General features: G+C 43.6%; 1 protein-coding gene across 4 annotated transcripts in view; it reads right to left on the bottom strand.

Annotated features, from left to right (window-relative positions):
• Window positions 1-7,629: 7,629 nt before the first annotated feature.
• The window catches only part of LOC307218880 (uncharacterized protein), an 84,032-nt gene continuing 76,995 nt past the window's right edge, over window positions 7,630-14,666 (bottom strand). For all 4 annotated transcript variants that reach the window (XR_013840064.1, XR_013840065.1, XR_013840066.1 and 1 more), the window contains one exon: window positions 7,630-10,676. Coding sequence is in view for 1 of the 4 variants with exons in the window: in XM_079981832.1 (XP_079837958.1) it covers window positions 10,657-10,676 (20 nt within the window). In the remaining 3 variants the exon portion in view is untranslated. The remainder of the gene's footprint in view (window positions 10,677-14,666) is intronic.

The following is a 14,666-nucleotide window of genomic DNA, read 5'->3' as shown; positions in this document are numbered from 1 at the left end:
TGACTTGCCCCCTTTTCTATGGGATCCATCACTGGACCAGAACTTGACAGTTATGCACACACCGTGCTCTTCTGCCTTCAAGGGCTTCCACTTTCACAACATCTGAGGGAGAGGTTCTGTTCATGAACCTGCTGGCTTATGTCAGGGGTCGAGGAAGTGCTTTTAGTCTGAGGGTGGCATTTCCTCACGGGCGATCTTTCAGGAGCCACATGCTGGTGGTGATCAGAGCAACAGGTGTTACGCTTACCTTAATACAGTAAAAGTCAGAGATTTTCGCATACACCTCACACACATTTCTCTATTTGCCATCAAGTCAAGCAAGAGGTGTTATCACAGGACACCTTCTAGCCAGGCCAAAGTACTTGAGGAAGGCGTGGATTATGGCTATTGAAAGCTGTAGCCTAGGGACTGAGGTGTGTGGACTGAGAATAGGTGTGGACTGCGAAGAGTCCTGATAGCCAAATTCAGTTCCCAAGCTTGAGGTTTCTCACTCTTGGCTCATGTGGAACCAGCTCAACCCATTGATGTGAATGAGGAAACCAGCCACACACACACACACACACACACACACACACACACAAACACACACACAGGATCTGGGTTCCATCCAGGATCTGAAGTGTAGGATCTGAAGTGTACAGCAGATGTGAGCTGATCTAAGACCATATAGACAGAGCAGAGCTGAAACAAGAGTCTCAAGCCTCATGCACCCTGTACATTTAGAACAATAGTATTGTATGTTTCCTGCAAGTATACTATGCTTTTCCACAGTTCTGTTACTTATGGGATCATCCCATTTTTGAGCTTGCTGTTAAGGGTATACCGTGTGGTTATTACTGGATATTATTTGCTGTATGTGTTTGGAACTCGCTTATGGACCCTGTGGCCCTCCAGATGTTGCACTGTATTGCCTATGCTGGCTGGTGCGGATGGAAGTTGGAACTCGATAGCACCTGGTTCTCCACCCCGACCTAGATCCGGCAAGGTATATTTACATGCATCTGTAGATGCAGATGTGCCTTTAGATGGGCTTCTGGGTTGGATTCGATTGGATTTGTAGGTGCATTCCCAACAGCAGCCGCTTGTTACATGCAGCAAAGCTTGAGATCATGCCTGCAACTGCCACCAGTGAAATAAAGCACCTGTGCATGTAACAGCCTGTGCAAAACACAGCAGAGCATTCTTTTAAATCTATACTTCCAAAGGACAGATGTGTCCAAAGCCTACTCTTTTCTCCTTCCATCTGCAGGATTCAGAGAATTAGCAACATCTGTTTCTCAGACTATAGCTGCGGCAATGACATCTTCTGTTACAGCAGCCTACAGCAGCCACAGACATGTGGAGTCCAGAGAAAATGAAATAGTGTAACGTAGCTATACTTCCTGTTCCTCTTTGAATGCCACTACAGGATAGTATAGGGACAAAGGAAGTTGCCTTATTCTGAGTCAGAGTATTGGTTGTCTACAGTGACAGGCAGCAGCTGTCTAGGATTTCAGACAAGGATCTCTCCACCCCCACCTTGAGGTGCAAGTGATTGAACAAAGTAGATATTCTACTACTGAGTTGTGGCCCTACCTCCCTTTCCAGACCCTTTAAGCAGGAGCAAGTAACTCTGATATGCCTGTCATTGGTCCCCACTCAACCAGTCATGTGCTGAAAGGACTAAGCAATCTGCCTTGCAGTGAAGAACGCTTGGTAGATGAAAGGCTGTGTAGTGGGGGGGAGGGGAATGGCAGGGAAGACCTTGGAATGGCATGCATAAGAGGGATAGTGAGAAGGAAAGTCCCCCCTTTTATGACTGTGGACATAATTTTGTTTGTCTGCTCTCAAAATAACCTGCAACAACTTCAGGTATTGTCAATTGCAATGTGGCGCAGTAAATATTTGCTTCTGTATATTGCAGTTCTTTTTTTTTTTAACCAACCCATTTGATCTACTGTTTCATTCTGGAACACTCATAAAGGCAGGTTAATATTTCATAGATTTATAAGGCCAGGTCCTCAGCTGGAGAAACTGGCATGGGACCATTGATACCCGCAGAGCTATCATGGCTGATTTGTACCAGCTGAGGACCTGTTATTCTGAGATGTGTGTGTGTGTGCTTCTGGTTTATTTATTTATTGCCTTAAAGAAGCTATTTGTGCTTGACTGTCAGAAGACAAATATCCTGGCCATGAGCAATGTTGACAGTGTGGAACTGTGTCACCTCTGGTAGAGGCTGGGAAAGCAATTGTTGACTAGTTACAATACCAGGAGCTATTTCCATCTGTCCCCATCCTCGTAACATTTCTTGCAAGGCTGCACCCAATTCCCCTTCATGTTGTAACATAGCAGGGACAACAGAATCCCTATTCAGACTGCATTCTGATTCCCCGCTTAAACTGTGACATCTCAAGGCTAGGCAAGAATCAGGAGCCTACGGAGACGTATGCTAGATTTCAATATCAAAGCAGAGATTTGGGGCTTTCGTTTTTTTCATGAGTTGCTATTGCGACATTATTGAAACGTTGCCGTTGCATTACAAAGGAAATATTTATTGAATATTATTATGTGCCCCTGTTATTTGCTTACTTCGTTGGCTGCTTTGAACACAACGTCCCTTGTGGAAAGGCAGCAAATAAAGTCTCATCTGATCTGATCTGCTCCTGGACTGCAGTGCTGCAGAGGGAGAAAGAAATGCTTGATCGCTTTCTTTTAGGGAAGGGACACAGCTCAGGCAGAGAGCATCTGCTTTGAATGCAGAAGGTCCCAAGTTCAATGCCTGGCATCTGTAGGTAGGGCTGGGAATGCCCAGTCTCAAACCCTAGAGATCCCCTGCCACTCAGTGCAGACAATACTGAGGGAAAGGGACCAATGGTATGACTGGAAACCAAGGGTCTGGAAGCCAAACCTTAAAAGGAGCACTTGAAAGAGCTGGGTGTGGTTAGCCTGGAAATGAGGAGACTGAGAGGAGATATGATAGCCTTATTCAAATATCTCTCAAGGGCTGTCACATGGAAGAGGGGACAAGCTTGTTTTCTCCTGCTTCAAGTTAAAAGAAAGGAAATTCCAACTAAACATATGGAAAAACTTTCTGACAGTAAGAGCTGTTCAACCGTGGAATGGTCTCCCTCAGGAGGTTGTGGGCTCTCCTTCCTTGGAGGTTTTTAATCAGAGGTTGGATGGCCATCTGTCATGGATACTTTAGCTGAGATTCCTGCATTGCAGGAGGCTGGGCCAAATGACCATTGCGGGTTCTCTTCCAATTCTACAATTCTATGATTCTATGTGCTGAGTGGAGAGGTATCTTTATATTAGCCTGAGAGCAGCACCTGTGTTCTTAATTTTGATGTAGTGCCTAGAAATCTTAGTCATCTTCAACATCCTCATCATCAGCTTCAGGAAGTTTATACTAGATGAGACTATTAGTCCGTCTAGTCTAGTTTGGTCTTCTATAACTGGCAGTAGCTCACTTGCTACTTGGTCCTTGCTGTGGGAATTGAAGCTCGAACCTCCTGCATGCTCCAACATATGAACTATGGGCTCATCTCTATTGCTTTTACACTTGGTCCTCAGATTTTTGAGTTCAGAGTAATGGCATAAATATTATGCCTTTGATAAACAACCAGATACAGAAAAAGCTTTTGATAATCTTTCCTGGATTTTTTGGGGGGAAGCTACTGGATTGAATGGGAATGTGAGAGAAATTTGTGAGGTGAATAAATGCAATATATACAAAGTAATTTGCAAGTATAATAGTGAATGGGGTGTGAACAGAAAAATGTATTATCAAAAATTAATGGCACAAGTACAGTGTGATCCCTGGTCATGTTGAAATCAATAGGATTGTGCAGTTAGAAGAGGCTAAGACAGCAACTCCTAGCAGTAAGGCATTGCAATGACCTTTCCTCTGGGTTTTTCTTTTAGGTAGTTTTTGATTCCTTCTTGCAAAGGGAGACATACCTTGAGTGTTTGGACATGATGAGGCCTGTGAGAAAGCAGTGTGATGCTGAGTGGTAGAAGTTAGGTTGCAACAACTTAAGCCAGGGCTTGTCGCTACGGTTGGTGAACTGTCAAGCCTTGTGGTCTCAGCTTCCCTTGAGAAAAAGCATTCCTCCAGACCTGACATCTTCAGTCAACGTCAGGCAGCTGTGGACGCGATTATCAGTACCTTGATCCTTGCTTTCCACTTCAGAGACAGAAAGCTATCATTCCCTCCTCAAGAGCTTTGAAGTGCTCCACTGCTCCCTGTTAAGGACATCTCTCCCCAACTTCCATCCTGGTGCCCTGTTGCTCTGAAGTATAATACTCTGGACGAAGATGAAGGCAAACAAATTCTCTCCTTGGGCAGTGATGCCTGACATGATACCCTAATGGTGTCTGAGCTCTAGATGTCTATTTATTTCCTTGCCAGCTCTCTTGGAAGCACCAGGTTGTCAGTTTATGTTCTCTGTCAGAGATTTCTCTTTGGAAGCTAAGCAAACTGAAAGCTGGTTCTAGTGAGATGTTATTTTGTTGATTCCTCCCCACTTCACACTTCACTTTAAAATAAAAATGAAAATCTATCTTTTGAGACTGAAAATCCATATACAGTTCCATGGTAAAGTGCATGTAATGGTACTTACTGGGAGAGCAATGTGTTAATAATTGTAGGAGGGGTCATACAGAGGCAACATGGGAAGAAGAAGGCCATGATGTTGTTTGTGTTATGACTACGACAGGTGACTCTAGGCCTCAATTGTGTTTTATATTAATATAAATGCTAGGCAGAGCAATACTGCCCCCCAAACCACAGTGCTGGAAGGGGCTTGGATGGGGTGAGGTGTCCCCTCAAGTGAGCTTTGCTGGTGGGAGAGCTTCACTGTCAGCAGAGAGGCTTCAGGTGCAATGTGTGCCCCATTGTGCCCATCCAAATGTTGGGCATGCAGAGTTTACTGCAGGTGGAATTCTTATCAGTAGTAGCCTCATAAAAGGGCATTTCAGGGTCTGTGCTGCGCCAACCATGCTGCCATCATTTGAGGGAAAGTGACCTGATCCAGTCTATGTACAGTGCCAGCCTGGAAACTGGTTCCACCCTGCCCCTTACCTTCCATTAGGGCTGGGTGATGGATGCACTGCTGGCTGTGCCATTCTTTCATATTCTGCCACACTGCTGGTCAGAATTGTGCCCTACGTCCTAAGCACCAGTGTCTGTTCTTGTTGGAAGCCTGAGGGTAGATCTGACTTTCCGCCAGAGCTGTTTCCAACTGTGTTGCACACCATGAACATGTTTACCTACACGAGTTGAGGCATCTAATCATAGCCTGCATTTTTATTAAGGCTTGATCAGGGCCTGTATTTTAAAATGAGCTTAAAGATTTTCAAATGTTCATGCCAGGCAGAAGAGCAGCTGCCTAAGAACCTTGGCAAGATGTTTATTCTCCTGGATAAGGGGGCCCCCTGATTTATAGCAGAAAACAATTCTCAAAGTCGTAAAAAGGGAATTACAGGCTGACAGCCAAGGTTACACTGACCCTACATATTACAGAAGATAAAAAAAGAGAAAAACATAATTAAGAGTGGGTAAATAGTAAAATAAAACCATGTGCCTCCCATTAAACTTGAGCCATATTTTCCTAAGGTTGAAAGGTCAAGAGCAGTGAAAAAGGCAACTGGCTTGGCTGGAGAAGAGGTTTTCTTTCTATCTTATTTTGAGGCTGGAAACTGTTCCTTCCTTTTTTACTTTGAAAAGGTTTATTCTTCTAAAAAGCTATCTATGTTATGTATTAAATATATTGGCTTAAATGTAATTATGCAAAGGAATTAGAAGCTAAGAAATGTTAAATCCTTATGCTAGATTCTTATTTCATATAGTTGGAAGAGATCACAGGGGCCATCAGCCACCAGCCCAGCCCCCCTGCCAAGCAGGAAACATCATTAGAGCACACATATGGTTGTCAGGCCTTTGTTTAAAAGACCTCCAAGAGAAGGAGATCTTTCAATGATGATGTGAACTCAAGATCCTTGACATCTGTTTAAGATAAAAATTTAAGATTAAACCATTTGTTTTGGAGGGCAATAGGGCGAGGTGAGCTGGTAATTAAGGTTCCTTGTTGAGACACATGTAAGATATATTACTACTTATTTGTCATTTATAGATAGAAGAATATATAGCTTTTTGTTTCCCATAAAAGGACAAGAGGAAATGGGTGTATCTTTTGTGATTGGTTCTAGCAAACAGCCAATAGGAATTTCAACCAGGCTGATTGGACAGAGGCAGCCACAGGAGGAGCAAGGGGGCTGGATTAAGGAAATATAAGTGCTGGCCAGAATGGCAGGAGGCCAGGCCAGAGCTTGGTAACCATATACCACTGTGCCTCACATTTATTTGTCTGACAAATAAATTATTATTTTAATTTCTCTATTGCTGTGTTGAATATTTCATTCTAGCTAAGCGTTAACCACAAGCAGGGTGCTACAGAGTGATATAGGTAAGAACAATGGTCAGGCTTCATTTCATCTGAGTCCTACGGAATAATGGAAACCTCACCCCTTTCAGCTCAAAGGCAAATGGCAGCATCCCTGAGATGGAGGAACCACAAGGTCCAATGCACCAAGGAGCTTATATCGGAATGGGCATTGTTATGGAGGTAAGAGACGCTGCATTGAATAATCTCATGATTGAAGGAAATTACATGAGTAAGCAGCCTCCTCTTGCAATTACTTACATTGCCACACCTGCGACCCCCTTCTTCTGCTTTCCACCACACAAGTACAGGAGATATATTGCATAATGAGAACCTTAAATGTTGCATTTTACTGGAGTGGAAGGAACTTATCAGGGCATATGGCAATGAAAATAAACTTGGAAGAAATGGGAACAACCATTTATAGATCAGGTGTGGACAACCAAGGGCCCTCAGCCTAAGGGGTCAGTCCAGACTTCTGACAGGAGTGTTTGTTACTCCTCAAGCAACCTGGCAGAAAGAAAGAAAGGCCTGTCAGAAATGGAGAAATGGAAAAGGGGGTGGCAGAATGAGAGAGAGAGAGAGAGAGAGATGGGCTGGCCCCTCCCCAGCCTGTCTGTCTGTCTCTCTCTCACTACCACCCTTTCTCTACCCCAGGCTGCACTCCTCATTGGCCCTACTCTGCACCCTCAAGTGCTTCTGGAAGGCTGGAATGTGTCTCTGAACTCTCATAAGGCCTTTTGCTTCCTGGATGGACAAGAGAGAGGGTGTTTGGTGTGTGGAAATTAGCATTTCTGTAGAATTTACATTTGTTGCTCCAACTAGTGCTATTTTCCCAGCAAAAGAGGTGCCGGAACTCACCATGGACACCTCCCTCGTTCTCATAGAATAAGTGGCAGCCACCTAAGAGGTTTTGAAACCCACCTGAAAGGTGCCAGAACTGATTTCCTGCAAGTTCTGACTGAAAGCCCTGGCTCCACCCATTTTTGCTTCTCACCATTCCCACCGCTGATAAGTGACCCCTGGAACATTGCCCTTGGGCTCAAAAGTTTTCTGGCCCCTGTTACAGAGGCACTGCTGCTTTTGCTGCAAATTTATCTGCTCATTTTTCCTTTCCCCTTTGTAATTGTGGTGGATGGTTTCAATTTGCGATGTTGCATCCCACCCTAGCATTGCCTTGCAATGAAAAGCAGGTTAGAAATCGTTGCTTTTCTTTCTTTCTTTTATTAATAGAAATATATACAGCATACAAAGCACATTCAATATATCAGGAAACCACAGAAAAACAACCAGCCATGTATCACAGTAATAGGTTAGAAACATATTCAGTAAATTAAAAAATAAAATAAAACTGTCCTGGTTGAATTCTGCCCTTTGCTTGCTTCTAGACTGATGTCTCAACAAATGTGTTTTTTTTGAAGAAGAGAAAAGTATTTCTAATTGGCTGTAATTCAGAGATGCACACAACCTTGAATTTAGATGTTAAAGGGTTGCACGCAGATTGCATTCCTATCTGGTTTTCGCTAGCGTGAGGCTGAGTGGAATCAACACACAGCATGTCTTAGTAGCTCCTAATTCTAATGCTTCATTTAAAGCATCCCACTTCTGTAGAGTGACAAAATACATTTCAAAATAGGTTTTTTAAAAATCCATTATGAAAGATTAAAATATTCCATTGTTATAGTGAAAGCATCCCAAACTGTTAAAAGCCTATTGTCAGATGTAATTTGAAAGCAGGAACACTCTCTCCACCCTCCCCACATGAGATGAAAATTAATTTAACTTTCTATACGTAACATTGCATATAAACAGCAGTTTAGCCTGATGCACATTTTGGGAACTCGTGTTTTTAAAAATTCATGACAACAGGGATTCCAAAGATCCAGAGATCTTAACAATGAAGCAAAAGTAAGGTGAGTACCACTTCGGGTGTACAAAGATCTTTATTCAGTGCAACTATTTACAATATTGAAATGCCAGTGTAAGGAAGCAAAAGCTGGTTGCAGCTTCTTTAGCTGCTGGTATAGATTGTAAAAGCAAAAGGTTTGCAATAATCACATTTAGTATTGACAATATTTGGAATAATTGCTCAGGATACGATGTGTTTTGTTCTCAATACAGCCCTGCTAGGGAGACAGAGGCAGGGACTGGTCCAAGGAAGGTTCATGACTGCGTGGGTTTGCACGAGATGTCCCTGATCCCACTCTGATTCACAATCCAGTGTGCTGCAATGGTCATCTGTCAATAGTTGACTGCGCACATTTCACAACATATTAAAACAGAGACAGCATAAGCTGAGCATTGCCCCCCAGAGAACACAATTCTGCCTTTGCACTTGCTGAATCAAACTCCTCCTCCCTCCCCCCGCTTCTTGTCTATCTGCTCCTCTGCCTCTGCACCAGTCTCCTCCATTTCTCATCATCGTTCCCTCTGCTTCTTATTATTTCTGCCTTAAATCAATTTGTGTTAAACAATCACCATTGCCCATGACAACTCCACTTTATTTCTGTCTCTCTTCTGCTCATTTGGAAGCAGACTTTGTGGTGCCATCCTAACAAATTAGAGTTATTTAAAGAGTGGCCCAGTTCCCTCTTTTAAAAACAACAACAACACCATGATGCTTTGATCCTGCAGCCCGATAATCCAACCAGCCTGCCCACCCCCCAGATGATCAGTCACAGTAAAGTATGAGAAGCATAGCTAGTTCACATAGCCTAGCAGAGTGCGATGTAAACAAACCAGAGATGCTGGTGAAACATCATGCAATAAGAGGGCAGATGGGGCTGGGTCTACTACTAGATAAACTGAAGGGTGCTTTGAGAGTGGCTGGGCAGGAGACACATACATCTGATCCACTGGACAGAATCCACCAGGAAGTTATGCTTGAGTGTCACTGAAATTCCTGTCTGGGGCTGCCATCTAAAACATCTAGAGGACCCTTGGTTGAGGAGCTCTCCTTGGTTGGTAGCAGCTCCCTGGAGTCTTGGGCTCTCTCAAAAGCTCCATCATCTCAAAACAAAACTGGAGACTCCAGAAACCAAATCTGGGATTTTGTGTGTGTGAAGCATGTGTTTCTGCTGTGACCCTTCCCACAGTTCCTGGTTGGTTGTGTTTGCCACATTGCTTATTGGCAAAGTGGGAGTCATTTCCCTTTGTCTTCATCAGGAACCACCCAAAATCCTGAGCCAGCTCGAAACCTGGCCAGGGTGCCCTTTGTTCTATGCTGCTTAAAAGGAATAGAGGGTGTAACCTGGTGCAGAACAAAAGCACCAGCTTGTGAGGCTCTGATCCTGTGGACAGGATGCAAGTCAAATAAGCACCTGCCCAATCAGAGCTGAACAAACTCACTTTGGACCAGATTGTCGCCATGCTCTTACAGTGGTGTAGCTGAATGTATACTTCTCCTAGGGAGCAGGCCTGAATGAACAATTTTGAGCCAGTGCAGAATTTTGGATTTGTCATAAATGTTTAAAGCAAATTTCTAGTCCTTAAGGATTCAGAGATAAAGCTGAAAACATCTGGGTTGATCTCTCACAAGCCAGCATCAGGTATAGAACTTGGGGTCCCTTCCAACTCTATGATTCTATGATTCTACTACTCAAGGTGTTCCAGTGCTTTGTGTGAATGAATGAATAAATCAATTTATTTCAGTCACTGGCCAGAATGAGCGCCTTGTGTTTCTTCCAGGAGCTAATGGAAACATGCTAAAACATAGAAAAACACAGGTTTTCACAAATGCACTTACTTTTTCTAATTAATTTTCATTGCGGAATTTTGTTTTTCTCCATGCAGAAATCAGGTAGGGAGGGTTGCAAGTTTGCGTATTTTCCTGCTTATGCATCACATGTCAGTGCAATGTCTCTCAGGATCAAGGCATCAAAGTCCAAAACACCGTTTTTGCATCCTTCTGTTCTCACCAGGGGGGGAAAATCACCTCTTGTCTTTCCCAACCCCCCATCTCATCTTACAGTTCCTGCTCTCCATCATCCCCTTTCAGCCCCACCTGAGGTTATTGCCCTATCATGGGCTCACCAGAATAGTCTTCATAAACTCCTAGTTGTGGACATCTCTGCAAACTGGCTCCAAGTGTGGAACTTCAGAGCCCTGAATGAACTGACTGATGAATGCTAGATTGGTTTGAAAATTCCCTTGATGATTTAGAAGTGGTGAAGGTGGTGTGTTTACTGGGGCCTTCTCCCATTGTGGAAGTTGTGCTGTTGGCTTCAGAAGATCAGGGAGGCATCCTATTGGCTGCAAGAAAACACAGGCTAAAGATTTGTGCAACACATGAATTTATTTGTTTGTTATTCACCCCACATCTGGCATTCTGTTTAGAAAAGCTAAGTCAATAAGTTCTTTCAGATATGATCTTAAATCTTGTCTTTTTCAACTCAGGTCTACTCATATTGATCTGGTGTTTCTTGCATTACCCCCCCCCCCTTCTCAATAGCAGGGGAAGCTTTCATTTTCATTTTTTTCTCCCCTGTTATTAGCTTACTACGTACTAAACTTTGCTTAGTCTTCAGCTAGATAGTGATGAATGCCACAGTATTATTAGTTTCGCCATTTATGCCTGTATTTGGGGGGGAAGAAAAAAAGAATGAGAGCATGGGAAGAGGGGAGGGAGTATCTGAAAATGTGCAGGGAATAAAATCCAGAAACTGCCAGCTTTTGTAGAGATGTATATTGATTTTATCATACTGTATGTGGAATTCAGGTATTGGGATCAAAATTTGATTTTGTTAAAAGGAAAAGAAAAACACCTCTTTAAAAAAGCCAAGCAAACTGCAGAGAGAGAGAGAGAGAGAGAAGTATAATCACCCCTGGCTGTTATAGGTCTGATAAACATCCACAGAACACATCACCACATGTGATTTCAAAAAGTCCACATGCCTTCATCTTCTGCACTGGCTTTTTAAAGAGGAAGCTGATAAACAAGAAGGTGTGTAGCAAGTTCTTCGGGAATCAGCCTGAAGCTAAGTAAAGAGATTCTGATTTCCCCGGCTTGAATCACAGAAAAATAATGTGTTGGTCACGCTACTTCTAAAAGGACAACACACACTTTTTGGATATCTGCCCAAATACACACAATATCTAGACAAAAAGCAAACTGTGTGTGTGTTACAGGGAATGCCCAGCATTTGGTTAATGTCAATGTTCAAAGCTGAATGTTTTGGTGGGTTTTCTGAATATCTGGGCACACCAGCATATTCCCTCACTTTTCAGACACCCTCAGGCAGGGGGAACACATCCCGTTTCACCACCTGAGGCAAAACTGGAACATGTTGCCACCCCTGCTTAATGCTGCCCTGCCACCAACACTGTGCCCATCTTACCTGTGTTGTGTGGCGGCCCCTGAGAAGCACCCACAGCGGCACTGACTTCCAGTGAGATCTGATGAGATCTCACCAAAGTCTGATAAAAGCTCATGCACTCTATGAGACCAAGGTAGAAAATGGTGCCACAGCTGAAGGAGGAGATAGTGGGAAGGGCAGTGGAGGTGAGGTGGACGACACCTCTTGGGCTTCTGCCACTTGAGGCAGATGCCTTGCCCTGCCTCATCAGTGGGCCAGACCTGTCTTCAAGTGAACAAGGTTAATTCCTATTTAGGCAACACTCACTGTTGATGCTGATAATCACCTAAACCTGGATGGGGAAACCTGTGGCCCTCCAGAATTTGTTGGACTAGAACTCCCATCATCCCCAACTCTTGGCCATGCTAGCTGCGGCTGATGGGAATCGGTGTCCAAGAAAATACAGAGGGCCACTGGGTCATCACATCTGACCCAAACCATGGTTTAGTTGAGAGGTAGACTTCATGGTACTCTCCAGATGCTACAGCTCCCATGTTTTGTAACCGGTGGCCATACTGGCTGGTTCTGAACATCTGCAGGTCACCACATTGCCCAGCCCTGGTTTAGTTATCAGGTTCAAGTCATGGTGAGTTTCAGGCTCATGTGATCCCAACTCGGTTCCTGGAGTGGAACAGAGCTCAGTCCTCCCTTAGGGGTGGGACAATTATTCAAAGCGGGAGTGGGGCTGGAAATTGTGAACATCACTGCCTTTATTAAAGCAGCCCCCATTCAAAGCTCCCATTTTTGAGAGCCACCTGCCATTTACCAAAGGCTCAGTGAAAACTGGTTTTACAGTCTGCCTGGAACAGAAAAAAGGTGTTATTGTGAAAGACCCAGCAAGCCCCAGTCTAGGGTTGGTAAGCTGCTTTTGCCTTGGCAGGCCATGAGTCCTAGAGACCTGTGGGTTAAGCCCACTCAATAGCACAAAAGAGAGGAACTTGCTAAATGCCCTTACATTATTCCTTTGTACTGACAGATTGCCCCCACCTGCAAATGGCAGTCCAACATTGTAGAGTTCCTCTTTCCTAGACATGAAAATCCACCTAGAAGGTTACGGCAGCTTTCCACATTTTATCACCTCGTAATACCGTGTAACATTATTTATCTGTAGATTTAATGCAAGTTCAGTGATCTTTAGAGATTAACATTGAGAAGCGTGATATTAAAAAATACCCAGAGGCTTTCAGAACGCTATTCGGAGCACAGAATTGCAGCCTCTCTTTTTCCCCCTGTCCAGTTCCTTTGTCTGGGAAGTGGCGTGGATGGCATTAATAAATCAAAAATTTGTTTTCAGATTCGTATCAAGGGCTGTGAAATAGGGATGAAATTTATAATACCCTTCTATTCCATAATTGTTTCTATACATGAGAGAAATGTGGAATCCTCACCGCAATCACATCGCCTGCACCCTGCCTGCTCAGGGCAGCTTCCTTTTGATCCTTTAGTGTTTGGTAGCATCACTGGAGATCATGGATCTAGTTCATTTAGAAGAGACTTGCATGCAATGTAAGGCCTGCATCCTGATCACAACACTCTCTCACTCCACTTACTACCCTCTGGCAATGACGTAGCATGGGTTGCCAGTGCCTGGGGCCACACGGGAGGCAGAAATGGGAAGGAGGGAAATGAACAGAGTACACATGCACATTGAACTGCCTAATGGCGTCTGTATCACCCAGGAGGTCGCAGGCTCAGAGATAGGAAGAGTCATTCCGTTGACGGTAGACAGGACTTCCTGCTTAGCATAGAGAAGCCATTTCAAGAAAATGGCTTGCAAAAATGTGTGCACATTTTCATGAGGACGTTTAAAAATAAAAACATCACAAACTGATGTGAAATTAGGACAGCTGAAAAGATTGGAAAAGCAAGAAAACGAAATGGACAGATTCCCTAATTTCTCATATATAATTAATCAAAAAAGCACAACTGTTTAATGACTACGCTTCAATCTAAATGAATAACATAAACCAGATTGAGAAGAGGCTATAGCAACATGAAATAGGAGTGGGTGGGTGGGCGGGAGGGTGTCTGATGAGTGGGATTAGGACAATGAAGTTTGATGCAATAGTAGGGGTTAAACAAAAGCTATTTAGCAGTCTAGAAGAAAATGTCTCCTTATTCTTGCTGATTCCCCGCCCAGTGCATCATTTAAGAAGATCATAATTATATATATTTTTAATCTCACCATACTTCAACTGGTTGCAGCCTGAGTGCCCCCCTGGAATTAAATCTTTTACATTAAAAAAAGAAAAGCAATCTCATATTAGAGCTGTCAATCCCACTGTGATATTAAGATAGATTTAAAGACATTCATTTTCATGGTGCTGCATGCTAAGCTTCCCTTGCTGTCCCCTAATTCTTCACAAGGTGTGACAGCCTTGTGTTTCGGTGGTGCTTGGCAAGCTGCACTTGAATTGCATTACTTGTTTGCTCAAATCTATCACGGTTTGCTCTGTGCAATGTGGAAGGAGCCATGTGAGCTGGCCAAGAGGAACAGAGGCAGAGGACAAATCTGTGTGAAGAACAGCAGGCTGCACCTCTTCTCTGCCACCGCCACATCAATCTGTGTTTGCCTTAGACAATTGCCAATGGGAACTGGACTGGCTGAATGAGCCAGAGGGCCGAGGCAGGGAATCATCTTTTTGAGAAGTGATTTATGAATATTGAGTAAATGCAATGGTGACAGCCATTTCCCCACTTCTTGTGCAACAATACTTAGATGGACCGACTCTTCAAAGTTAGTGGGGAGGTATCAATAGAAAAATCAAGGAATACAGTCAGCTGCATAAAGTGAAAGGTACTGAATCAAAGACACTTTGATCACTATTCCTCTGTTTTCCCAGCCTCTTGATGAGCCTTGCCTTCTTACTTTTAAGATCACAACGAC

Source organism: Podarcis cretensis, assembly GCF_951804945.1.
Source record: "Podarcis cretensis genome assembly, chromosome: 6".
Lineage (NCBI taxonomy): Eukaryota > Metazoa > Chordata > Lepidosauria > Squamata > Lacertidae > Podarcis > Podarcis cretensis.
The sequence above is the reverse complement of the archived record's forward strand: the minus strand, read 5'-3'. Positions and strand labels throughout refer to the sequence as shown.